The sequence below is a fragment of the Corvus moneduloides genome, chromosome 5 (assembly GCF_009650955.1).
Source record: "Corvus moneduloides isolate bCorMon1 chromosome 5, bCorMon1.pri, whole genome shotgun sequence".
NCBI lineage: Eukaryota > Metazoa > Chordata > Aves > Passeriformes > Corvidae > Corvus > Corvus moneduloides.
In genome coordinates, this window is record NC_045480.1 from 13,171,987 (window position 1) to 13,198,161 (window position 26,175).

The 26,175-nt window shown below is 38.0% G+C and overlaps 2 protein-coding genes across 4 annotated transcripts; both read left to right on the forward strand.

The window, feature by feature from the left end:
• Positions 1-80: 80 nt before the first annotated feature.
• Positions 81-10,109, forward strand: LYAR (Ly1 antibody reactive). Of its 2 annotated transcripts, none has more exons than XM_032109551.1 (9): positions 81-158; positions 865-1,030; positions 1,326-1,440; positions 3,367-3,474; positions 4,870-4,953; positions 6,826-7,162; positions 7,430-7,534; positions 8,423-8,508; positions 8,822-10,109. In XM_032109551.1, exons 2-9 carry the CDS (start codon positions 909-911, stop codon positions 8,954-8,956), a joined length of 1,092 nt encoding a protein of 363 aa, XP_031965442.1. In that variant the 5' UTR covers positions 81-158; positions 865-908; the 3' UTR covers positions 8,957-10,109. The 2 variants fall into 2 exon arrangements, with proteins under 2 accessions (XP_031965442.1, XP_031965443.1); XM_032109552.1 differs by having other exon boundaries at positions 7,430-7,528.
• An 8,181-nt stretch (positions 10,110-18,290) lies between these two features.
• On the forward strand, positions 18,291-25,873 carry TMEM128 (transmembrane protein 128). 2 transcript variants are annotated; one of them, XM_032109843.1, is made up of 5 exons: positions 18,291-18,423; positions 19,512-19,653; positions 21,449-21,610; positions 22,692-22,800; positions 24,142-25,873. In XM_032109843.1, the coding sequence occupies exons 1-4, from the start codon at positions 18,306-18,308 to the stop codon at positions 22,789-22,791; spliced, it is 522 nt and encodes a 173-aa protein (XP_031965734.1). In that variant the 5' UTR covers positions 18,291-18,305; the 3' UTR covers positions 22,792-22,800; positions 24,142-25,873. The 2 variants fall into 2 exon arrangements, with proteins under 2 accessions (XP_031965734.1, XP_031965733.1); XM_032109842.1 differs by lacking the exon at positions 24,142-25,873 and adding an exon at positions 23,756-24,135 and having other exon boundaries at positions 18,306-18,423.
• Positions 25,874-26,175: the final 302 nt, after the last annotated feature.

The window sequence follows — 26,175 nt, forward strand, 5'->3', positions numbered from 1 at the left end:
CCCTTCCCCTTCTCCTTCCGCTGCGCGGCGGCGGCCGGGGCGGGGACAGCGCAGGCGCGGGGACTGCGCAGGCGCGGGGGCGGCGAGGGACCGAGGGGCCGAGGGGCCGGGTGCGGCGCGTGCCGCGCGGGCGGCTGCGGGAGGCGGCGGCCGTGGAGGTGCGTGGGAGCGGGGCCGGGGCCGGGATCGGGGCCGGGGCCGGGGCCGGGGCCGGGGCCGGGGCCGGGATCGGGATCGGGATCGGGATCGGGATCGGGATCGGAGTCAGGGTCAGGCGCCACGGCACGGCACGGCACGGCAGCAGCCAGCTGCCGCCCAGGAGCGCGGGTGGCGGCCACGCCGGACTTCCCGCCCGGTGTGTCCGGCCAGCCCCCAGCGCTGCCGCTCGGCTGGGCCCGGCCGAGACGGGTCTGCAGCTGCGGGGAGCGGGACGGTGCGGCGAGGTTCCGCGGGGGAAGGGAGGGGGACCGGGAACGCCGCTTGCGAGGTGTATCGGCGTGGGGCGCGGTACGGGGGTCACTGATTCCGGGGTTGGGGTGGCGGGTGCGGGGCTTGCCGGTCCCCCAGGTGGGGCAGCAGGTATACGGAGGTTACTGGTTCCCCAGTCCGGGTGATGGGTACGGGGGTTACCGGTTCCTGGGTTGCGGGTTACTGGTTCCCTGTTGGGCTGGCGAGTACAGGCGTTGCTGGTTCCCGGGGTACTGATTTCCCCTCAGGGAGGGCCTCAGGCGAAACGAGCTCTTGCACGTGCAGCATCGGGCTGCTCGCCGTATCTGTCAGTGGGTGCGCAGGTGCGTTTCTCTTCGGCACTCCAAGTGTTTCTTTCAAGCTGTAAATTAAGATTTCCTTCTTGTATTCCTACAGTTGCGCTTCTGTGGGAAGGAGGTGGCTCCTGAACACTCGCCAGCATGGTAGTTTTCACATGCAATGCGTGTGGAGAAGCTGTGAAGAAAGCACAGGTTGAAAAGCATGTGAACATCTGCAGAAACTGTCAGTGCCTGTCTTGCATGGATTGTGGCAAGGATTTCTGGTAGGTAAAGGATGGAAAGTAGCCTTGCTCACTCTGCAGGGTTTGTCACAAATACAAGAGATGCAAGCCAGAAATTTTCACTGAAGGCTGTAGCATGACAGAAATGTGTGTGGTCTTACAAGCATGTACTTTAAGCACATCAGATTTTACTCATTTAAGCGTTGGCAAGAATAAGTTTTAAATGATCCATTCATTTTAATAATTTATTACTTCAGTTTGTTGATTAGTTAAGTGTTGCATGGTTTGAAGACTGAAGCATTTCAGTGACCTGTGGTTAAAAATCTCTTATATTCAGGGGTGATGACTATAAAGAACATGTGAAGTGTGTAAGTGAAGACCAGAAATATGGTGGAAAAGGCTTTGAAGCCAAAACTAACAAAGGAGATGCTAAACAGCAGGAGTGGATTCAGGTACAGTTTGTAACTATTGTCTGTAATCATCAGAGACAAAAAAGAGGCTATACTGGCTCAAACCAGAGGTCTGTTTTTACCAATATCCCCAGCTGTCTTCTGGCATTTCCTTGGTAGGTCTGTGTTTATCCTGATAAGAAATGTGTCTTTTTTTTTGAATCTGTCTCTTACTGGTTTGATTTAGTGTCATGTTCCCAGCTGCACACAAAGAGACATTGGTAGTTGTCCATCCTTTTCATGCCATATATGTTTTTATAGACCTCTGTCAGGTATCCCTCCCCATCTCATAGTCTTTGTGCAAGGCTCAAAAATCCTACCCTGCTTAGCTGTTCTTCATATGTAAGTTATACCTTTGGTCCTTTAAAGTCTTCCCACTTCTACTGTTATGCTTGTGAAATGCTGTTCAAGATATGAGTGAACCATAGATTTACCATGTGTCGTAACTATGTTTTCTGTGTCCTTTATTCCTTTCTAACCTTTTTGTCAGTTAATCTACTTTTGGGTGGTTTATTTGGTTATTTTTCACTGCTGCTGATCATGGTGCTGGCGTTATCATGGAATTGGCTATTTTAAGCCTGAGATCTTGTATCTAAACTCCAATGGTCAACCTAAAGTCTGCCATTTTAGATGTGAAATTAGGATTGCTTTTCCTTTTCTTCTTGCTTTACATGAATTTGTGTTGAATGTATTTCACCTTTTTATTACCTAGTCACTCATTTTCTTAAGATCTTTCTGGAATCTTCATAGTCCTCATCCTGAATAGCTTCGTAACATCAGGGAAATTTTCTGTCCTCTTGTCATATATTTTGTAAATATGTTGAACAGGAAATGCTCCAGCATGGATAGAAATATCTCCTACCCTTTCTGTCTTACACAAGAACCTACCCTCTTACGGCTGTCTTTCAAAGGTTTTTGGAAGGACCTCAAACACATCTCTAAAACCCATTAGTAATAAGTTAGATCCGTTATGTATGGATTTGTTGATTTCTATCTTGTGTAGAACACATCCTAACAAGGTGCTAAGCTACATGTAGACTTGAAGCATATGATTAATACCATTAACGTCAGAGATGAGTGCTGTTGTTGAGATTGAACGTTGTTTGAGGACATTGGTAAAGGCAGTATGATGTGAGTGCTTTTGCTTATGAACATTGGTAGCCTGCCTCAATAGTAAGTAATTCCTACATAGAAAGGTGGGGATTATTACCAGACACCCTTTTCTGATAGTCTTAACAAATTCACCAAGCCTTTCAGTCATCAGATTTTCAGAAGTACAAAGAAGGGTCTCCAGTGTCCAGTGGCTACCCTCTTCAAATACTGGGAAGCTCAGAGACTTTTTCCCCCCACAAACAGCAGTGCCATGAGGCACTGCCATGAGACCCTGGTGTAATCTTTCTTCTCTCATGCTGACACCCACTGCACAGGAATATCCAGAGCTGTCTTACAGGTATTAATGCTTGTTGAAGCTGGCATTGCTGCCAGAAGAAATGCATGTCAGCTGTGGCATCAAAATAAGCCTGATTTCTAATAATTAACTCCAGAAATTTGCCAAAACCAAGCAGCTGCTTTTCTTAATGCAGGTCTTTTTCATGCTGCAAGAATCCCTTCTATGACACAGTTACTTTAGTTTGTAACTTGTTCATGAGAAAGCACTGGTGAGCAGTCCTGCTTGCCTCTGCTTACTACATAGGTAGAATTGCTTATATCGATGATTTTGACACATCTAACGAGCTATGATAGAACCAAAGATCAGTGTTTTTCTCATGTTTTTTGAACGCTTCCTATGAGTAGGAACACATCCTGGACACATACCAGCTGTGGGTGCTGGGTGATTTCTGCCCATTGTGTTTCAGACATGCACACCTTACATGTACCATTTGATCCTTATGCTGCTTTGCTGATTTAATTCTGTTTTTCTTCATTCAGAAAATTCATGAAGTAATGAAGAAGCCCAACATAACCCCTAAAGTGCGGAACATCCTGGAGCAAATGCGTGCCTTTGATAACATTCCAAGAAAAAAAGTAAAGTTTCAGGTATGTTTTAACAGAGATTTGCAGTGAGCATAAAACCAGACTTTTCTAGGGAATGCCACTCTATTTTAACAAAGGTGGGACAAATTGCTTATTTGAGTGTTTGTGTAGATTCTGTAATAACTGAATTTCAAATAGGCAGTGGTTGTAAAATACATTTATTTGCTTAAAAGGACTCTTGGTGTACCACTTGAATTAGGTATTAAGCCAGAGACGTTTAAGCTCAATCTCCATATGTACGTTTGTTCTGTTTTTAATACCTTTCTTTTTTGACTGTTTGCTATTCCTATTTAATGTCCAAATTCTTAGACATACTTTTAAAGATTTCTTATTTGTTTGGCTTTGTTTTTTCCTGTGGAAGGCAAGATGCTGTTTTGAAAGTTTTCCTGTTACTCAGTATTCTGACAGAATCTCCCACTCTGCATGCTTCACTAAACTAAATTATGAATGTGGAGAATTTACTGTGTGTAAAGAATTTCATTAAAAGTAAAGAATTACTCACAAACTGGCCTTTTTTTCCCCCCTCTCTGTTCTGTGCCTCAGATTGTGAGGCTGAGAGAAGATCGTGCTTGCTTCCAAAGCACTCAAATAGAACTTGGTAGAGCTGTTGTGAAATTGCTGCTAGCAAGCTGAAGGTTAGAATATATCCCTACAGAATTAATGTTCTGAGCAGGAAAAATGGTATTTTCAAGAAGCTTCTCTTTTTGATAAGACACACTGCAGTGGAAGATCAAAAGTTTTTGCAGTTAATTGTTCCAATTTACTAATGCACCTTTCCTGGGGTTTTCATAGCAATGCAAAAACCTTTACATTACATTTAACATTGAATTCCACATTTCTAAAAGTTGATCTGTTGCAGATAGTGTGAACAGTGTAATCTATGGCTTTATTTTCATTTTCACCAGGAACACCTGCAATAACCCAAACAACTTTCAAATGTTTGCATTGAGATATTTGCTTAATTTTTACTTTCCTGTAATAAACTAAGGTATCCATCTAGGAGCATGACCATATGTCCAGTACACAAATAAATAAGATCAGATCATTAATGTTTTAACTCATGGGAACAGTCAGAAGGTTTGGTAGGAGGTTTAACATAACCAGTTATATTTAAACACTTGAGGATTATCTTTTGTATACATTTACCACTTGGGGATGGCTGTTGGTGAGGCAATTGAGATATATGGTGTAGCCTCCTAACAGTATCTAGACATAATGTGCAACAATTTAGCAAGGAGGCTTGAGAGATTCATGGGAGTAACCTCTAACCAGATCTTAGTCAAAAGCAATGATTAGATTCTTAAATGAAAAACGAAAACCAAGAACCAAATATATGGTAATGAAGAAAGAAAATCAGAGGTATGTGTTTTCAGTTACTGGTTTTTTTTCCATGGGCAGAATTGGATCAAGAACAGTTTGAGAATTCATGACAGCGCTTTGCAAGATCAGGTGTGGGATGTTTTCTCAGAAGCAACCAGAAACGTAAGTTTAACTGGAGGTACATCATCATAGAATGGGAACACACTCCAAAATGTTGGAAGGAAAACCTTTCAGACTCCTTTTGTAGGTGTTAGTAGAAACATTGTCTCCCATAGTTCCAATGGATTATGTTACAATGTGGTATTTCTTGACTAAATTGCTTATTTGTGGAACACAAAAGCCATGCTGAAGTAGTTGTTTGTACTGGGTAGGTTGTGATGGAAATCTTGGACATGGTGACATGATTATGCCATGAAAATCAGAAGGCTAATTTATGCTACTAGTGCATAAAGAAAGGAAAATACACTACCTTTATCTTTGATTCCAGTCTTATAGTGCACACTAAGAATAAAATATCTTTCAGAGCATTATTGGCCTCAAATTTATGTGTATTGGAGTGGGAAATTAACAGCACATAGTTCACCTAGTTTATTAGTGGGGAGAGGGATCCTCCAGTTTGTGGTGCAAGTTCCTTCCATTTCTTTGTGCGAATTGTGGACTCACTCTGACCTTTCTGTCCGTGGCTAATTATTTGCTATGTCATTACTAGCTTATTGTGTTTTGGTAGGGTGTTGTTTTGTTTGTTTGTTTGCAGCTATTGCTGCTACTCGAAAGCTGTTAGAGAAGCTTATTTCTCAGTTGATGTAAAGATGCTCTCCCCCCTTTCCCCCACATTCTTCTGAGGAAGAGTGGAGGCATAGCTCTGGCATTAATCTCCTGTTGATTATGCTTCATGTTTCTAATTTGATGATTCCAGTTAAACTTATTTGCAGTTTTTCTGAGGAATCCAAATTTAAGAGCCAGGAAAGAAAGAAACACATTTACTAAGGATTAGGAACATAACATAAACTCTTTTTTGCTGGAGCATTAATACTGAGTTGATACAACTTCTCTGAAGTCATAAGCAGTTCTCTCTTGACTTAAACTAGTTTTTAAGAAAGTCTTCAATCTGAAAACCTTTTATTTAAACACAAATTTAAACAATTACACTGTCCATACAGCAGAGCATAAAAGTAAAATACGTAACACAGCTTTCTTTCTTCAGTGATTTCAATTCACCTTTAAGAATTCTCAGATCTTAAGATACGATTTGTTAAATGCACCTTGAAGTGTATACACTCAATGGAAATTCTTAAGTAGAATTCAAATTTAATTGAAGTAACTCTAAAAACATGCTGGTGCTAAATTGCTTGTATAAAGATCTGTTCTCTTTCTAAATAGCTTCACTAACATTTCAGTAATTGTATTCCACTTGTAATTATTAAAATTAAAGTTTTAATTGAACATTAAATTTTTCATTAATATATTAATTATTCTACAAGAAAATCATTATAAGCCCAGGTACATTAAAAGAAAACCAAATATGTTGAGAAAAGGACAATTAAAACAACCAGGGGTGCCTTTCTTAGCATCATGCAATAATGGTTTGTTGTCCCAGACACATCCAAGACAGGGAAGTGGAGGGCAAAAGAGATTATTATTCAGGGGCTGTGTATTTGGGAATAAGTTCTGCATTTTGCTTTATAATGTGCTGTAGTTTTGTTTGTGTAAATAAAGAGTTGTCACTTTCTTAACTACATTTAGCAAATAATTTAAAACACAATAGACACTTACTTCAACTAGAAATTATATATGTTGTAAGATAACATTTCTTCTGTGGTGTTAATTAACATTTAGTCTGTTAAGTTAAAAGAAGAGTCAGGCACACTATTTTATGAGTGCTACTTCTCAGGTAACCGGTGACATCACATGTGAGCAACTTAATTGATTTCAGGATATCAGTGTTCTGAACAGTTACCAATGATCTAGTAGAGGAAAGTTGCAATGTCAAAAAACCACATGTAAAAACTGTAATAATCTTTCTTTCAACAAAAGATTTCAAATGAAAAAGAACAAGACAAACCACAGCAGAAGGAAGAGCATCAGTCTGCAGAAACTGGGGAAAAAACAATGGCAGAAGAAAATGGAATTACAGATGAAAAAACAGAGAGAAAAAAGAGTAAGAGAGAACGAAAAGAGGAGAGACAAAAGAACAAAAAGAAGGAGAAGAAAGATCTGAAATTAGAAAACCAGGCAGAAGTAAAAAAGAATAAAAAGTCCAAAAAAGGAAAGGAGAGCGTGGAGGATGAATTTGAAGTAAATGGAAATGACAATCACAGTGAAACAGAAGAAGAAACAAATGTAAAGAAACGCAAACATAAACATGTAGAAGGTATCCACCATACAACTTATATTCTTGTTTGTTTTGAAGATGCTTTTTCTCAATTCCAAAGCTCAATAAACTACCTAAGTAGAATTTTAAAGTAGTGCATTATATATACAAATTAGATTATTTTTAACAGTGATTGGACATTTCTTTTATAAAATCTGAACCACTTTGCAAATATAAGCTCATGTTATAAGAACAAAAACTTTAAGTCATGTCAGTACTTCTAGTTTTAAATCTTTTTTGTGTATGTTTATCCAATTCCATCTCTAGAGGAACGTCATACCAAAACAAAGAGAATGAAAACTGAAAGCATTTCAGAAGACATGGAAACAGAAAACATCAATGACAATGAAGAAAATGTGGGAACAGGTAGAGGTATTTTTAAAGGGACAATTTAGGTAGTTAGAAAACTATTCTGCAAAAGACCTAAGCAGGATATAAATACAGTGCTTCTGCAGCAAGCCTTGAAATAAACTGTGCCTCAGTGTGCATAAATGTGTGTGTATATTCAGTATACACATCTGTTCCAGAGTAAGTATCCTGTGCTACACTTAACACCTGATAACGAGTTACTTGTCTCATTTGTTGTTTCTGCTGTGCTGGCAGCCTTTGGCTATGCTTGGTTCCAGTGGACGCTGAGATTTCGCCACAGTGGCTCTCTTCCCTGCTGCCATGCACATTAGCCAACACAGCCAAAAGGGTAACAACTCATAGACCTCTTGGTATCTCTCATATCCCCAGTTGTGCTCCATGAATCATAAATCGGACTTCAGATGTGTTGGACCTTAGTTTCTGCTTAGATAAACCTACTCTGCCTATCACCGGACACACTGACTGTACAATGCCTGTGTTTGAACACACAGATTGTTTATTTGGAAACCACCAATTAATGACCTCTGAAGGTGGTATGGTCTAAATTTGACTGCCTGTGCTTTAAGTGTGAGGAGACAGGGTCGTAACTGTTCCTGCATTATGTAGGAGTTTCTGCTTGATAGCTGAAGTGCAGAAGTTAAGTAAAAACAATTCTGACCCCTGTTGTTCAAGTACTGTGTTGACTCTTCATCTCTATTCCATTATATATTCAGGAACAGCTGATGACTTTATGCTTAAGACACCTTCCTGTTGTAGGGTCAGTAAGGTAACAAGTGTTGTGGTAGCCAAACTGATTGCAAAATTAGGAGTTTGAAGGCTGGTTAGTAGTAGAGAATTCGACACAGAATATCTACTTTTACTAATGATGTTGTACACCTAATTATTTTGTAGGCAAATTCAACTGGAAGGGAACCATCAAAGCTGTTCTGAAACAGGCTCCAGACAATGAAATTTCAATTAAAAAACTAAGAAAAAAGGTACTGTACAACATGGCTTTTTTAATCTACTTTGGTCTTGTGAGTTAATTTGTGTAATGCTGAAGTTCAGAAAATTCTGGCTTGCATAAACAAAGTTTGACATTTTTTAACGGAATATCAATTAACAGAATGTCAGCTGAAGGACAGGTTCTTTATTGCTTACTGAGTTACACGAGAAATTCAGTGCTAGTTCTGCAAAGGAACAATAGCACAACAGCTTCCATGCCACTTTTAATACAGTAACATAAATGTATTATTGCTTACAGTGGAATCATCTTCACGAACTAAAAACCATTTTTCTGTCTTTGTGCAGGTGATAGCTCAATATTATGCAGTAGCTGGTGAATGTCACAAAACAGAAGAGGAGATCCTAGTCACATTCAATAAGAAAGTGAATAACAATCCCAAATTTAGAGTTCTGAAGGACAAAGTGAAGCTTGTGAAATAAACAGTTTGCATACTTTTCATAGCTGTTGCATTTTAATCTTGCAGACAGAGTCAAACTCTTCTGTCAGCTGTACAGATACTATGCATTGGTCTCAATTTAAATTGTGTATGTGAAAGCAGAATTTAATTTTTAATACTGGATTCCTTCCCTTTTTCTAGACTTACCACAGAACATTTTCAGATATTTTATTTTTTGATTTTATGGAAAATGTATATTTTTTGGTACAAGTTTTAAGAGGCATTGAAAATAATTGCTGTCCTACGGTATTAAAATTCTTCCAGTAATATAATTTATAGGCATGAATATTTTTCAGGACCTGGGTTGTGTGGCTTTTGGCAGAAACTATTTTAAGAGCAAACAAGATTTTCATATTCAAAAACCCACTGTGGAATGAATGTTTTGTTACACTAAAATTCAAAACGCTATGACTGATGACTTTACACACTGTGGATAGTGTGTGCAGCCTTTAATAAACTGTTGATTCTGTGTTATAAAATGCATCATTAAAGTGTCAGATTTGTGTATGCAGTATTGCACATTCAGTGGAAATCTAAAGACTGAGTTACCTGTATATGCATTGCTACTGAAAGTCTTGATTAGTAATGCAACTGACTTCAATAGAAGTGGTTACATGGACTAAAAATTGACTGATGAAATAGATTACTTTAAAATACAACCTTAAATATAATGAATCTTGTCACTTTACAATTGCATAATAAATCCACAAATTATACATAATTTGAAGAGGCTGTTGTGTTGCAGTCGCCACAACAATTTAGCTAGGCCAGAAATGTTACAGGTATGTGAGAGAAAGAGCTGCCTGAGGGAAGTTACTTGAAGCTTTATAGGTTTTTGCTTATGTGCAAACTTACTTCCATGTAGGAAGTTTCCTATTATGACATAGTCTGTTAAAAACAGCGTTATAAAGCAGTTGGTGGTATGATGTTTTTAAAAATTGCTTAGTGATTTCAAGCAGATACACTTATATAAAACTCCACAGTAAAAATATCTGAATTTATAGAAATACTGAATATATTAAAAGTGTAAATATTAAAAAATTAACTGTGATACATTAGGTCCAGTTTTTCAGAGTATGTTTGTCTTACCATAAAAGTTGCAAGAAAAGCACCTAATAAATTTAAGATCTCTTCAGTGAGTGTTTGTTGTTTGTTAAAGCTATGCAACAGGTTTTTTTATTCAGTCTAACAGGTAACCAGATTATTGGCTCCTGTCATTGTACAGTTCTGGTGTCTTATGCTCAGGGTTTACTGCAGTGATCACTGAATGAAGCAAAGCAGCAGGCTAAATGTTCAAACACCATGGATCAGTTGAAAGCTGAAAATAAGGAATATCGAATCAACAGTATGCAGATGAGCATAGAGAGTAGGATTTGACAGAGTAATTTTTTTTCCTGCTTTAACTGTTACAATTCTTAAAGGTTCAAGCTGTGTACTCCCCTGTGCACTGCTGTGGTTGGGTTAGTGGTGCCTGTGTGGAGTAGTAAACATATTGTAAATTATTCTTCCCCTTTCTGTGTAAAGGGTAAAGCAGCACCAGCTGATGTTCAGTTTTTTCCCTCATGACTTGGCAGACATGAATCAAAGGCATGCCTCTATTTGACAGTTGTTAGTGGGAGTCTGTTGTAAGTAAGCCCTGTTACAATTACAATAGTATAACTTCAGTAAATGTTGCTACAGTAGTATTACCTTCTCCTGCTCTGTTAGCAGAAAGAGGAGGAGGGGGAGCAATATGCTTTGTAGGTGTATTCTTCTTTCTGGGTGTTCCTGGGAATACTGTAGTATGATAGATGAGTCTGTGCCTCTAAGTATAGAAGACTTTAAGTGCTGTTCCAGTCCATGCATTATTGACATGCACCTCTCCAGTAAAAACTTCAATGTTTTTTCATCAGACAATTAATAAAGTACTCAGAGGACTGAAATTGGCTTTTCCCCTTACAGAAGATCTGGACTTCAATTTACTCCTTGCAACTAATGATGTCTTGATCAGATTGATGTTACAACTGTGGTGGTAATTGTTTCAGAGGGAGGGAGGCATAATCCCTTGTGGATCATTGAGAATCCTTCAAGAAGACAGAAAACCAGCAGGACTTCTCTAAGTTAGATCAGTAATTAAGCAGCATATTTACCAGTATTTTTTTTAATCCAGAATATGTTTTGGTGATTTTCTAAACAGCATAACATAGCTCCATAATAAAATATACCTTATTGTTAAAATTTTCCTTTCTAAAATAGTGTATTGAAAATTGAGTGTCTTTGTGGCAGGGTGGGGAAGGAAGAAACAATGTAAATTAGAAAATAGTTTAAAGCTAGTGGCTTCCATTATAAGTACAGCATAAGCACTTAAGCAGGGACTTTAATCACTGGAAGAAAAAAAGCTTCAAAGGACAGCTACTTATTTGTTGTGCTCAGCCCTCCGTTGTCCTGGTGCATTAGAGTAGTTCATTCTTTCTCCAGTGAAAACTGATCCTCCCACCTGGTGCTATAATCCAATTGTATCACTGCAATGTAGTCAGAGCCCGACATGAGTAGTGGCTCATAGCTGATGACCACAGGATATAGAGACCCAATACATGATTTCATTCGGAAACTTAAGGCTGTAACACTCACCCTTATTAAGGAAATAAGAGAGCAAATATTAAACTTTTTGTGCAAGATAAGTGAAAAAAGGCATATTGTTCTGTGCATTGAGCTGTATTCACAGGTTACAAGATATCTCAGTCAATATATTCAACATTTACCCCTTTCTTCTCCCAGATTAGCCTTCAAGAAAAAAACCAAGAATAAGTCCTCTAAGTTTCTTCTCTGCTCTGTCAGCCAAGAAAAGCTGCATATTATGTTTCCCATTAGTACCTTTACAGGAAGTGTTACTTTATATTGAATTCTAAATTTCACTCGGACTAGAGGAAGTTTTAGTTGTAACTTTCTCTTGCACTTTTTAAGATACAGTTCCTTTTGCTGGTGTAATCTACTGCTTTTCTTTGCAATTCTGAGGTGTAATTCCTTTTCCACGTGAATCTTCATGCTTTTATGCTCTCAGACACTAAAGGCTGAAAAACCTTCAAGCTTTTTGCTTAGACTGGACTTTTTTCTGCAAGACTGCAGATCATAGATCTTAGTCCTTTCAGAACACATGTATTTTTTATCTTTCCTTCTAAAATTTATTCTAGAAGATTTAGAATTGTCCAGTCTTTTGTGTGTTTTGCCCTTCTCATTAGAATCTTTTAGTAGAAACTGCTCTTGCTATGCAACTTCATACCTGAGCTACAGCAGAAGTAAAATACTGATTTCCAACAGAAGTAGTTTTTTGGTTCCTGAAATTACTTGAAAGTCACAGAAAACCAGAAATGGTGTCTGTATGCCTACCCACCCACTAAACCCCTCTTCTCAAACTTCTATGTGGAATGCATTAGTACTAAATTAGTATAAAAAGCCTAATTAAGGTCCGATTGCAGTCAAGCTCAACTCACATATATTTGTTTTATGAGAACAAATCTTTTTCTTAAACATAATGGGATCTTCCTCTTAAGCAGCATGAAATCCACTTGAAAGTATTCAGATCACTACAGCTCACTCAGGTGAAAAAGAGAAAGAACCTGATTAAAAAAGAACCAGAATTCTGCCTGCACTGCAGGTGGCTCAAACCACACTGTGTTTACTCCTTCATTCTATTCCTTGCAGTAGCCATGCAATGAACCTCCACCATCCAGCCATTAATGTATAAATACAAAGCACAAAGTGCACTTTTATACTTCGATTTTTTGCTCTTCTGCTGGCCTTTTCTCTTGATAAGAAGGTATTCCAGGCAGAATACACAGCTCTTGACTACAATACCCTTAGATGACAGAGGGTCATGTTTTCTGTGGATGAGACAGGACCAGGATTTTTTCCTAGACTTTCTTACTATGTCTTACACCATGAAAATATGTTTCCTCTTCCTTCTTGCTCCTTCAATTCTGTCTCAGGTATTACACCTTTCAAAGTTTCAGCTTTGTTGGTGAACTTTCAGAACTTAAGTGGTTTCAGCATTGGAATAGCATTGAGCAAGTTTTCCATGAGAAGAAAAAATTTGAGCTCAGCTGATGTTCTTAAAGACCTGTTTATGTTATGCAGATTAGCCAAAACAATAATGGGAATTGTACTATCATCCTCCAGCCAAAAATTCAAACTGCTGAATTCAGTTTTCATGAAGGAAACATCTTCTTTTTCCTGTCTGTCTTGGACAGTTTAGCATTCAGTCAGTGTTCCTTCTAACTCTGTTGTCCAATTAATTACAATACCTGTTCAAAATACATGAAAAATTGACCCTACAGAATATGTAAGTGCTAATGGACTGCAAAGGACAATAGCAAAGGAAACCTTTGCCATGAATAAAGTGTGTTAAGAGCTTTGTTTTGTATTTAGTTTTTTTAGGACTCCACAGAAACAGCATGAGCTGAATCCCACACTGTACACTGCAATGAGATGTTGCTAAGCTGAACTGTACTTTCCAATCTCATTAACAGTGAGATCCACATGCCCAAGAAGCTTTGTCCCTGCTTTAGTACATCAGTCAAATCACAGACAGTGGTGATACTAGACATCTCCAAAGCAATAGTTAATATTCTATCACAGCCTAAAATAATACTAACTTCTACCAGTAGAGAAATAAAGTGTCACACTAAAGGAGACCAACACTCCTGTACAGTAAATGTTGAATGATACACTTGAATGCCCATTCTCACAATTGATAGTCTTTTCTGTGTGAACTAGACCTGATGTTCATTATTCAAAAACCACACAGAACTTTAGGATGTTCCTAAACCCCCCAAGTATGAAATTATTTTCCTATTGTTACAGATGCAAAGTTGCACAGACTTTTTCCTAAGTAAAGAAATTGGTTTTAATAATTCCCAAGTACTCTTTTTCCCACCCTCCCACATCTGGCCATTTCTTTTTGCCTCTCCACCACCCCCTGCATTTTCGCAGGCTTTTAAAACCAGATCAAATCCTCAAACTGCGAGGTATTATATACCACTACTGGAGATTGAGTAGTCAAGAACAATTATAGCTGGAGTATTGCTGCCAAGTGCTTTGTATCATTAAACTGTAGTCTTGGGAAAACATTTTGAGAGCCATTGTACTCCCTCAAGAAAGTAATTGTAGTTAAGCGAAACTAAACTCAACAAATGATTGAGAAGAGAGAGAGAAGGAAAATTTACTTAGCCACTTCAAGGAGAATGGTTTATCTAGATTTATTTTGGATAAATAGGATGATTTTTGGATATTTGGATAAATTTGGATAAATATTATGGTTTTATTTGCATATTTGAAGATGGAATGAACAGAACAGTCTTCTTATTTTATATTCGTATTGCTGATTATAGTGAAAGGCAAGAGTCAGACACTGAAGCTTTCTAACATTTTTAATCAGGGTAACTGAGGGTTAAGATGGTCTTCTATCAAATAAATACTTCAGATTAAAGTAATGTTCTGGATCAGCTATTTTTTTATAATTTGCTGACAACTTTCAAGGTGAGGAATAACATAGCTAGATAAAATCAGATGTCTTTATGTGGTGCATTTTGTTTTCTCTTCTCCTAGATTCCCTTTTCACCTTTTAAACTGCTTTTATCTTTTCTGCTTTCTTTTTCTTCATCCAGTTCAAATGCTTGCATGCTTAAATATAGTGCCTTCTTGGTATCAACACACTATTCTATGTATTGTTTCCTTCCTAGAGGGTCAATCCAAGGCTGCACTGCAATTTAATACTAGCATGAGAATTCAGCTTGAGTTCAGGAGTTTGTATATGAATCACATTCAGAGTCAATTGAGTTTTACCCTGCAGTTGTTTTTCAGATCTGCATTAAGTTATTCATACCAAGTACTTTTAAGTCCTTTTCCGTTGTACTGAATTTAAAATAGTTAAAGGGATATAAGATGAAAGCAAGGGAACTGTAGTACTATTTGGAGGCTTTTTTGTTACCTAGATGGGTCAGACAATGTATTTACTTTTTCACCCTGTGTAAGAGAGGACGCACAATTCTTTAGTCCAAGGACAAGGTGCAGAAAGGATTGAGAATCTCTACCTATCCAGTCTTTTACTCCTGATAATGGAAGATAAGCAGCAAATTACTACTCACTTTATTATTACTTAGTTCATGAACAGAAATCACAGAGTATATAGAACTATCATTCCTCAAAGTGAAAGAATATGTCTATACTGTATCCAAATTACTTCAGCTGGAAATTAACATGGGAAGGAGTCCACCCTACTTAGATGTGGAATGGAGAAAATTCCAACCATGTCTTTTGTGAACAGATAACATTTGGGCTAATTTAGCTATTGATTTCTGTAATAGGGAAAAAGTTATGAATATTTGCTAGAATACCAGAAAACTAATTTGACTTTCTAAAAGTGAGAATTTAACTGGGAATTCCAATTATAAATTTTATATCTACCCAGTCAAGAGACATAAAAAGCTACCACATTTGTGTGTCATTAAAAATTACTTGTAAATCAACATATAACCAACTAATCACTAAGCAGCAAATATTCAGCTAGCAACAAGAAAATAAAATTCAACATATGCAAATAGATTGCAAAATTCAGCTTTCACTTATAACTGAAAAACCTGAATATTTAAAGACATTCAACTAACATACAAAGCATTCTTTTCTACGTAAAATAAAAGAATGTGAAGGTGTTGAATTCAGTTCCCAAAATGTGAAAACAGAATCACATGTGAGACCAGGAATACAGTTAACAAAAAAAATTATAGCAAACTCTTCCCTTTGTACATTTCTTTCACTGAATCTTCAAATTCACAAATTTATTTCACAGACTTTTAACTAAAGTTATCACATCAAGCACCACATTTAAAAATACTTCCTAGGATTTGTGCAGGGATTCTTAAACATTAACTTGGAAGAATTAATTATAACAGGCCTGTTGATTAGATGCTTTGTTAATTATGTTGTTCATTTTGTAACAGTCTCAGTACAGCTTCTGATCACTATCTATTCTTTGGCAGATTAATAATTTCTGAATCAGAGAAGCTCTGTGAAAAGATCACAGAAAACATCTCAGCTCTACAAACACTGAACATGAGCGGCCTCAGTTAAGGTCAATAGTGAGTCTAGGAAGGGAAGCTCTTATTTCAGCTCTTTGCACAATACCTACTCTGTAGGTAGACAGAAGTGTTCAGTTTAACAACACTGACAGATCTTAACCTTTCCAAGCATACATATTTATTTAAATGCTATGCTTAAATCAAAGATATATCCTATGAATAGCTTTTGCAAAGAAAGTGCATGAAGATTTCCTTTGTTTCTTATTTGAGTCACTAAGATGAAAGCGAAGGCTGAGGTAGTCATTTCACTCAAAGGAAATAAAACAAAGAAACCTCTATTTCATTGATAAGAAAGCAGAGCTCTGATCTCCCATGAGCTGTTAACTTCAAAATATTCAACTGAACTACATAAAGAATAATCCCTGTAGTCACTAAGGACTATGATGTGGTTGGCACTTACATGACACATGTTCTAAGGCTGGGAAAAAAATTTCTACTTACTATGCCATGTCTCACGTGAAATTCAGATGTAAATGTAGGCCTGTCTTTCTGCAGAGAAAGAAAAAAATTTTTTTTTTCTGTTCTTGTATCTTTTAGGCTGAATTTACTCAAACTCGATGCACAGTAATAAAGAATAACCAGAACCCTGTTTTCCCTCATCCCTAGAATCTCACTCATATATAAAACAGTATATTTAGGAAAATATAGCTGTAGTTATCCAGCATATTTAGAGCTGTTTAAAAACTGCAAGTCAGAGAAAGTTTAGCTTTTACCCTAATTAGTTTCTACCAGTTAGTTTCTTCCCTTAGGATGGCCTAAAACTATTAAGGTTTAATTATTTAACCACAGCCTACATTCCATTCTTTTTGATTTTCCTGTTTTCTCAACATAAAACTACAGAGGAAGTATCTGCAAGGCTTTTCTGTTAATAAATGCTGGACAATATGCAAAGAATGCACTTGGTAAGTGAAACTTTCACACATTTCTCATAAGCATTGTTTTCATACAAAATATTGTGTCCGCTGAGAGGAATAGTGTTATCAGGTTATTAAACATTTGGGTTTTTGAACTTTATATACAGCTAGAAGGACTCTAAACTTGATTTTGGTAAGTAAAACCCACATACTGCAATTAGGTTTTTTTCTTCAATCTCCCTTATAATAATCAGAATATTTCTACATTTAATCCCACTGTCTATTCATAACAGCTGCTGAAAATCTATCCATAACAGCTGCTGTATCCGACAGGCACCTCCTCTGAAATCAGCAGGATTTTTGCCTTAGTTGGTATGTTACGCCACACAGTTTTGTCTGAGAAAGCACAGGATTTGTAACAACTACATGGATCATCTAATTAACTTAATGAACCATTACTATCAGAAACAAATTTCAATTTTAAAAGCCATGTCAATGGCCTAATCACTGAACACACCCCAGAAGGTACAGTACATATATCATATATTCACAGTATTCTTAATATTCACAATATTCTTATAATGACCAGACCTAAGTTTAATCTACCAGCAAAAGTGAGCAGTTTTAAATTTGTCCATGAGAATAAACAAGAAAGCCCCTGTAATATAATTGGTTTCAAGATTTTGTTTGCAGAAACATGCTGAAGTGACTTTGCATCTAGTTATGCAGAAGTCAACTACAGAACTGAAACAATCTATTTAAACATTTCATTAGTTTATTTAACTTTTGCCTAGTTTGCCTTGCAAATATGTTTATTATTTCCAGTTACGAGGTGCAGTTTCGAGTGCTACAGGATTCCCGTGGCTCTCGAAAGCTCCCAGAGCTTTGCATTTCAGAGAATCACAGAATATTCCGAGTTGGAAGGGACCCAGAACGATCATGGACTCCAACTCTTAAATAAATGGCCAGTAAGGCCAGTAAGAACCTACGAGCTTGGTGTTATTAGCACCATGCTCCAACCATTTTGCACCGACACCACTGCTCTGTGTCACAAAAATTAAGATTTCCCTAACACCTGCCCTCGAGAACATCTGGTTGTCAGTTGAGGGAAACATTTCTACGCACAGAGTTTTATCTTTTTTTTTTTTTCTGAGTCATTTCGGCAGCACAGCCTTCACTGCGGCACTCGGCTGCACCCGGCGCGTTCCCTCTGTTCAGGGGCGGGCAGTGCGGTTCCCGAAGCTGTTCATGAGTCCCGTACCGCCGGGCCGCTCGCCGAGGCCGGGCGCCGCCGCTGCCCCTCACGCCGGGGCGGTCGCGGCCGCCGCGCTCCCGCCCCGTCGCGTCACTGCCGGAGCGGCCCAACATGGAGCCCGGCGGCGGCGGCGACGCGCTGCCGAGGCTGCGGCGCCCGGGGCGGCGCGGGCCGGAGCCCCGGGACCCGCAGCAGCCGCAGCCGCCTGCCCGGGGCGGCGGGACGGCCGGTGGGTGCTGCCGGAGCGCGGGGAGCGGTGCCGGGCCCCGCCGGGAGGGCGCTGGGGCGGCAGCGGGGGCGCCTCGGGTAGCGCAGCGCGGAGCGCGGCCCCGCCTGCCCTCAGGTGTCCGCTCCTGACTGCGAGCTGGGTGTGGGAGACGCGAGGGGCTTGTAGCCGCGCACTGCCTGATGCGGATGAAGCGCTCGAACGCTCCAGGCCCAAGCTCTAGTAGGAGGAGGAGGAATCTAGGAAATGAAAAATAAAGCTGCTTGTAAGCTTCAGCGGGAGCTGTCGGTACGCTCGGCTGGTGGCGGTGCGTGTGGAGGAGCGGGCACGTGTGACACTGCTGGAGGCCACCAGGAACTCCTGGTGATAAACTTCGGAGTGTGAGACATCAAAATCACCTCTGACACCTTGTTTGACAGTGTGTATAAATACTGTGTTACATGGTTACTGTCGTGCACAAAAAGAGGCTTACTCATCTACTCCCTCTGATGTCTCACTTTCTCTAAAACGGTGATGATGAGGGGAAAAAGAGAAGGTACTTTCCCGCACAGTGATAGTTGTAGTTTACCTGCTGAAAGTGTGCAGTGTAAGTCAAGCTAGCTCCCGAAACTGGAGCTGAAAATTTGTGAATTATTTGCAGCTGAGAACAAGAAAATTATTTATGCCTGAAATAGTTCTGCAAATTCTAAAATTTGTAAAGAAGGGTACAAATAAATTATTAATTGGAAATAACAACCTGAAATTCTATATGTAGATTGATAAAAATGCTTTAATAACACCAGAAGATTTTAATTAGTTAAACAATGCTTACAAAATCTAGTCAGCTGTTTCCTAAAAAGGTATACAGACACAGTATTGTGCTGATTGTTACTGCTTTATCTTTTTATCAAGGGGTACCTTGCTTAGTCCTTTTCATTTCAGTAAATCTTCAGAGCTTTTTAGAATATTTGTAGTACAAAGTGTATTATGATTAGTATAATAATCTCCCAAGATAAAATAATTAAAAAGATAAAGCATCATGCTTTACCTAATGATAATCATATTCCATTTAATGACTGGCTTTCGTGCTATAATTATGTTCTTATTTACAGAAGAGTCTACGGCTGTAGAGAAAACGATGAGGCCTCATACCAGACTGAATATTCATTCTGCATTCTGGATTTTGGCATCAATAACTGTGACATACTACTTTGATTTTTTAAAAAATATTAAAGAAACTATGCAAGCAGATAGGTAAGGTATCTTTTCTTACAAGAGGGTTGTGTTTTAGTCTTACAATAATACTCAGTTTGTTACATCTGGTCACTGTATTTTAAATTGTGCATAGACAAGATCCACAATAGGAATAGAGAAGCCTGGGACTGTTCAGCCAGAATAAGAGAAGGCTCAGAGGCATCTTTTCAATGCATGTAAATACCTGAAGGGAGGGTGCAAAGAAGACAGAGCCAGGCCCTTTCCAGTGGTGCCCAGGACAGGACCAGAGGCAGTGGGCACAAACTGAAAGGAGGTTCCCTCTGAAGATCAGGAAACACTTTTTTACTGTGAGGGTGACTGAGCACTGAACAGGTTGCCCAGGTAGGTTGTGGAGTCTCCATCCTTGCAGATACTCAAAAGCCATCTGGATACGATTTTGGGCAACTGGCGGTAGCTGAGCTTGCTTGAGCAGGGAGGTTGGACCAGATGACCACCTAAGCTGATATTATTGAACTAATTTTAAAGTAAATACAATGCTTAATATTTGCTATAATTGTTTTTTTCTCTATAAACTCTACTGAGCCATCTTTGTACATGCAAAGTTTGCTCTGATACCAGACATTTTAATACTGTACCTTCAAGTTTTCATTTAAGGCCAAGAAATAGCAGCCTCTTTTGTTGGAAGTGTTGGGGTTTTGATTTTATTTTAATAAAAAACCCCTGAAATTAATATTTAAATGTCAAACAAAAGTTCATTTCTCTAGAAGTTATTAGGATGACTTTGAATAGGTTAGCAAAAGATTAATGAAATAATTTCTCAGAAGTAATTTTTATTTCTAGCCTTTCTTTTCTGTTAAATTATTTTCAGTGGGATTGATGTTTGTTAAATATTTTTAGATAGCTTCAGCTGGAGGTGCTTTTAAAACTCTCATTGCTGTTGTCACTGTTATATCAGTATGTGGAAGCTGCACAGGGCCTTGCTCTGTGCTGTGAGGTTCTCTGAAGCTGCTCTCCCAGGCTGGTTACACCCTTCACACAGCTGACTGTGAAAGCAAAACTGGTGATTCCAGGATGTAATCAAAATTTGGGGTCAGGACCCTGTCTTCCTGCGCTGTTTGTCTAGGTAGGCCATGACAACAGTTCTCTTAGTGCAGAACTCTCAAGTAGCAGTACCAAGGTTCCAAAGTAGCACGTTATGTTCGCTGTACCATTCCAGAGCAAATGTTACCTGAGTAGGAAGATCCTTGATTACCCTTTGTAATTTAGTAATCAAGTTATGGTAATGAGAATTCACTTTTCAAAATTTTTATTTGTTATACACATTCAGATAAGATTTTATTAAAGTGCATCTTCCTCCCAAGTTGCCTTTCCTGAACTATTCTTGAAGTATGTCCTCAAAGAGGCTCAAAAGTGTCTTCCCAAATAATCACATACCCTGTGTTTTTATGATTCTCAGTTTAAAATTCTGGATTTCTCCGTGGTTTTCTTCAGCAGCTATAAAGAAAAACCTTCATGCTTCTTGTCTGTTAAATTTGAGAGTTCACAAACAGAAACCATATTAAAGCTTTTGGCAATATTTCTGTTGCACAAAGATCACCAGTCTAATTTATAGTGTAAAGCACAGTTGCAGTGGAGCCTATTTTATATTAGACAGCTTTGAAGTGCAAGAAGTGTTCTGTAAAATTAAATTTTGTAAAACCTACAGGAACTCTAGGCCACAATCTGTGTATCTAACAGATACTGTCTGTTCTGTTTGTAGACTGGAGTGAAGATTACTGTGCAAACTGCAATGTGACTGTGCCAAACATGGTTTAATGTGCTTTTCTTCCCACAGTTGGTGGCTTGCCTGTGGCTCTTGTTTACTGGCTGCATGTTTATCTGTTGCCTTTTACTGCATACTGTATCTTGAGTGGTACTGTGGAATTCAGGACTATGATGAACAGTACCCTGCACTGATTCCTATCACAACAGCTACCTTTATAGCAGCAGCAATTTGGTGAGTTCAAACACCACGTACAAACTTTGCTAAACCTGTGCAAAACCTGTGTGTTAATGGGCTCATTTAATAAGTATAATTTCTGTAATTCTACTATGTGTATTGGTGACGATACCAGTTCTGTGTAGCATAATTTCTTGCACTTTCAACTTTCATCCACAAAGCAAGAGTTGCAGCAGTTGAAACTGTATATTGTGTACTTAGAGATGTACTGGATCTTTTTTGTCTTGAAAATTTAGGGGAAAACTGAAGTCGTTATCTTTGTTAGTGTAAATTTTTCAACTCTGACAACTACTTGTGCAGTTTAGAAATTAAGACAAAGGTGCATTCTCCATCTGAGAAAAAATTCAGCTTGATCAGTTTCTGTCAGAGTTCTTAATTATCAAACAATTTGTAAGTAGCAAACATACACAAAATGTTAAACTTCTGACTATTGCTATATAAGCTTTAAGGGTTTATATTTTGTCTGAGAATGGTACTTTTAATAAGAGACTTATGAGGTTATATGCATCCGAACTGAGCAAATCTGCATGTGAATGAAGAAAATTACAGGCATTGTGCCAGTATTTTTATTTATTGTGCAAGTATTTATTTACTCTCCCTTTGAAAGTTGATTTCCTCTTGTTTTGCTGTTGTATCAGAGTATCAGTCAGCATTTGTTGTGACGGTGAAAAAAAAGGAAGATTGAAGAAAATAAAGGTTCCCTATGGTTTATAATTAGTCAAATCTGTAATTCTTGTAATTCAGTTGTAAAATAAGTTGGTTTTCCCCCTGTCTCTTCAGTTAACTGAAATCTGTCTGGATGGAAGTTTATATCAAGGCTTCTCTCAGCTGCCATGTATGCCCATGGAAAAATCAAAGAGTAGGTCATTTTCAGGGGCTTCAGATACAGATTTTCTGAAAGTAAAAGGTATCTTTACCCTTTACCCTTGATGGGTTTTGTTTTCAGAAACAAACAAGTATTCTTCCAGATTAAGTAATTTAAATCTTCTTTCCTCTTGTGACATGTTTTCTTTGTATTCCTGATGCTTCCGTAATATGACAACTGAACTTACCAAATAATTTCTGCTTTTATTCCCAGTTTCAATGTTGCCTTGTGGCCTGTCTGGTCATTTTTGACACCTGTGTTGCTCTTCATTCAGTTCATGGGTGTTGTGATGCTTGTATCACTCCTGGGATAAGCCCTACAGGTAAATAATTGAATTTCCTAAGCACATAAAAGTATTTATCTCGTGGGAACTGATTTGTTAGACGTTTAAGGATTGGATGACCATTTAGGGATTCCTTCTCTATGTTTTGTGTACATTCTTAGCATTTTCACATTTTGTGGCATATAGAGTAACCAGACAACATGCAATTATCCAAAAGGGAAGAGTATCCTTTTCACTTCTCTAAGATTCCATTCAAGACACTGAAAAGAAACATTAGTGAGAGTGTATGGTCTGGGTTTGGTATAGGCCAAAAACCTGCAGCTTTTACTGGGAGAACTTCTTAGCAAAGCTGCTTGACCTGATAGTAAAGGGGAGAAGATACCAACATTTGTGTGCAAGTGCCTTCTTTATTTTTTAAAATTCAAAATCTTTGTCGTATCTTTGTCTTTAAATATGCTGTATTCATTTTCTGTGATGAACAGTCCAGATCAACCTGCTATCTGGAAAATTGCCAGATATGAGAAGTTCTTTGTTCTTTCTAAAAAGAACTTTTCAAAGGCAAACCCATCTGTTTTGTTGACTTGAAAAACACATTCTCAATAACTGCCACATTGAAAGTGGGTTCCCACATCTTTTGTTAGGCTATACTTATCAAATGAATCCTGTGAAATGTGAAAAGCTAAGGAAGACATCAAAGACAAGTCAGTAAATGGGGTAAAGGATGTCCCCTGTATCACAGGGGTCTCATACCAGCCAAGGAAGCTACTCCTTCAGCAGGTCTTGTTTGTTGTACTTCTCAAGGGAATGTGGAGGAAGCCTGTTTGGCTTTGCTTGCCATCACAAATCCTTTCTGGTGAGCAGATCCCTCAGCATTTTTAGGAGTGCAGCAAGAAGACTGTGCTGGATTTAGAGTGTACCCTCTTGTACTGACAAAGTTGTAAGCAAAAAGTGTTTAATGCCGGGATGGTGAAACTCAGATTTTTTTTTTTCCTAGATATCAAGAAGCCTGATTTTTAAGGAAGTTATTAACTTCTATTCTGACAAAACTCACAGACTTCTGAAAAATATAGTACTTAATTCAGAATCTCTTTACTGTGGGAACTTCAGTCATACTTGCTGATACAAACTTATTCTTGTTTGTTTGTTCTATCATTGGCTGTGTTCTGTCTGAGCACTGGAAGTATGTGGGAAAATTCTGTATTAGGTCAAATAATTACTTGCCTAAAAATTAGGGCCAAGTTATTACTTGGTGTAATAATGTTATTACTTGGTTGCAAAATCATTAATTTATTTAGTACAAGATACAGCTTGTGCAGTATTTAGAACCTTCAAAGATTTTTGTTAAATTGGGTTGGTTTTTTTTCTTTTCTTTTCTTTCAGCTTCATGTGAAGGACTCAAGTAACTGTAATCCTGCAAAGTGTATGTCACTTTTGTTACATTCCAGTACTTCTGTTGTTTCTAATACTGCCTGTTTGCTCTAACTGATACAGTAATTCTTAATCTACTTGATTTATAGATTAATGGACATAACCATAGGAAAAAGCAACTGATTACTGAATAATTGAAAGATAAATAGGTTTTACATCTCCTAGTAACATGAGGCCTTTCATTTTGTAAAGCTTTGTAAAGCTTCTATTTATATTTGAATATTAAGCACATGGGTAGTAAGTAATAGCAACATAAAATAGTTAGTGTTGGAAGGGACCTTTAAATATTATCTCTGGGGCCCTCAGAGGTCACCTAGTCCAGCTTCCTGCTCAAATCATGTTGTTTGATTTGGAAGTAATTGATACTTAGATCAAGTGTTGTGTGGTTTTAATACTATATTCTTTCCATTTGAATTGACAGGTAAAATACTGTTATCTGGAACCTGTGTTTGTACTTGTAAACTTACTTATAGGAGACATTTCTTGATCTGTTAAATTTCTGATGTTATATATGTTACCTTGTAGGAAATACTTTATTACCTAATGTCTTGAATTCAGTCAGATCTGCTAGTGTTTAAAAATAAAGTATGGATAGGGGTAAGGGAAAGCTGGTTGACATTTGGCAGTGCCATCAATGAAACAAATAAATTCTACTTGTGCTCATACAGTTTGTCCACAGCCAAAAATGGATGATCAAGCTGTGAATAACCAGCAATACAATGAACAATATTAACACTACACAATAAATTTGGAGCACACATTAAATTATTTTGATGTATGCACTGTTTTTCAGTATTCAGGTTGTTTTTTCTTCTGTAAATTAACTTTTCATTCTTAGCAGTGCCTGTAAATGAAGTTACCATTTTTCTTCCTCAGCAATGAAGAGGCTGATACTAACTTAAAAGCTACTAGTTATACTCAGTTGGGAAAATAAAATAGCATTTTATTTTTATTAGGTGTCTATTCATGTTGGCTGAGATACTTAACTGTCTGAAGACCTGGGCACCATCTAGTTGCTAGACCACTTTATGTAGATCCTTGTGTAAATACTTTCCCACCCACACCTTATGGAAAATAGGAGAATGTAGAAATTGGGTATTGAAACTTGTTAAAATCTACCCCTTGTGACTGTTGCTTAAAGTCTGGACTGTCAAAGGATACTGTGTTCTTCATTCTGACTTCCAAATTCACACCACTGCTGAACACCTGAAATGTTTAGTAATGAAAAAGATACACATTGTCTTTGGCTGTTCCATTAAGCAAAAAGGTTGCATCCTAATAAGTGTGTAATACAAAGGATCAGACAAACCAAAACAAAGTGCATTCAGCACTACTTTAAGTAGTTTGTAGAGTAAGTTAACAGCTTGATTTTTTAAAATGTAATATTTAAGTTTGCCAAAACCAGTTGTGCTTCGCATCTTCAAAGTGCAAGTTGCTTATCTTCAGGTCTTCATCTTTCAAAAAGTTTTAACAATTTTTTGTCTGCATATGCAGGTACATTTGAATAACTTTATTATAATATTTAAAATGCAGTATTGCTCAGGGATGGTTATTATAGCTGTATTTTTATTTGTCAGCTTGGTGTTTTAAGTTGCTTTGTGATCTTGAATTAAAATTACTCTTTCCTACATGATTTTTCAAATTTGTTCTTCTGAACATCTTAATAAACTTTGTACAAAAGTGATCAATTGTTGTTCAGTATTTAATTGTTTAACTGTCTAATTACACTTTCTTGGAGACTTCAGCTCATCCTATTGCTTTTTCTGTAAAATAGATGTTCATGTAAATTTTAAATACTGTACTTGACTCGAAATATCTTTGTCTTTCATGCCCCCTCAGTGGGTTTATTGGAAGTGTTCCACTCTGTTTATCTTTGGAGAGCTGCTTGCCCTCTGAGTACTTTGATGTCTTTCTGAGAATCCCAGGTAGATATGCTCGTTGTACAAAGTCCTGCAAAGTTTTTCAGTAACAGTTCTGAGTATCCAA

Excerpts from the sequence above, each read along its gene's own strand:
- LYAR (XM_032109551.1), top strand. The coding sequence starts at position 909 with ATGGTAGTTTTCACATGCAATGCGTGTGGAGAAGCTGTGAAGAAAGCA. Across the intron at positions 7,163-7,429 it reads CAAACATAAACATGTAGAAG|AGGAACGTCATACCAAAACA; the intron begins GTATCCACCATA and ends TTCCATCTCTAG. Across the intron at positions 7,535-8,422 it reads AAATGTGGGAACAGGTAGAG|GCAAATTCAACTGGAAGGGA; the intron begins GTATTTTTAAAG and ends ATTATTTTGTAG.
- TMEM128 (XM_032109843.1), top strand. The coding sequence starts at position 18,306 with ATGGAGCCCGGCGGCGGCGGCGACGCGCTGCCGAGGCTGCGGCGCCCG. Across the intron at positions 18,424-19,511 it reads CCGGGGCGGCGGGACGGCCG|AAGAGTCTACGGCTGTAGAG; the intron begins GTGGGTGCTGCC and ends TCTTATTTACAG. Across the intron at positions 19,654-21,448 it reads GAAACTATGCAAGCAGATAG|TTGGTGGCTTGCCTGTGGCT; the intron begins GTAAGGTATCTT and ends TTCTTCCCACAG.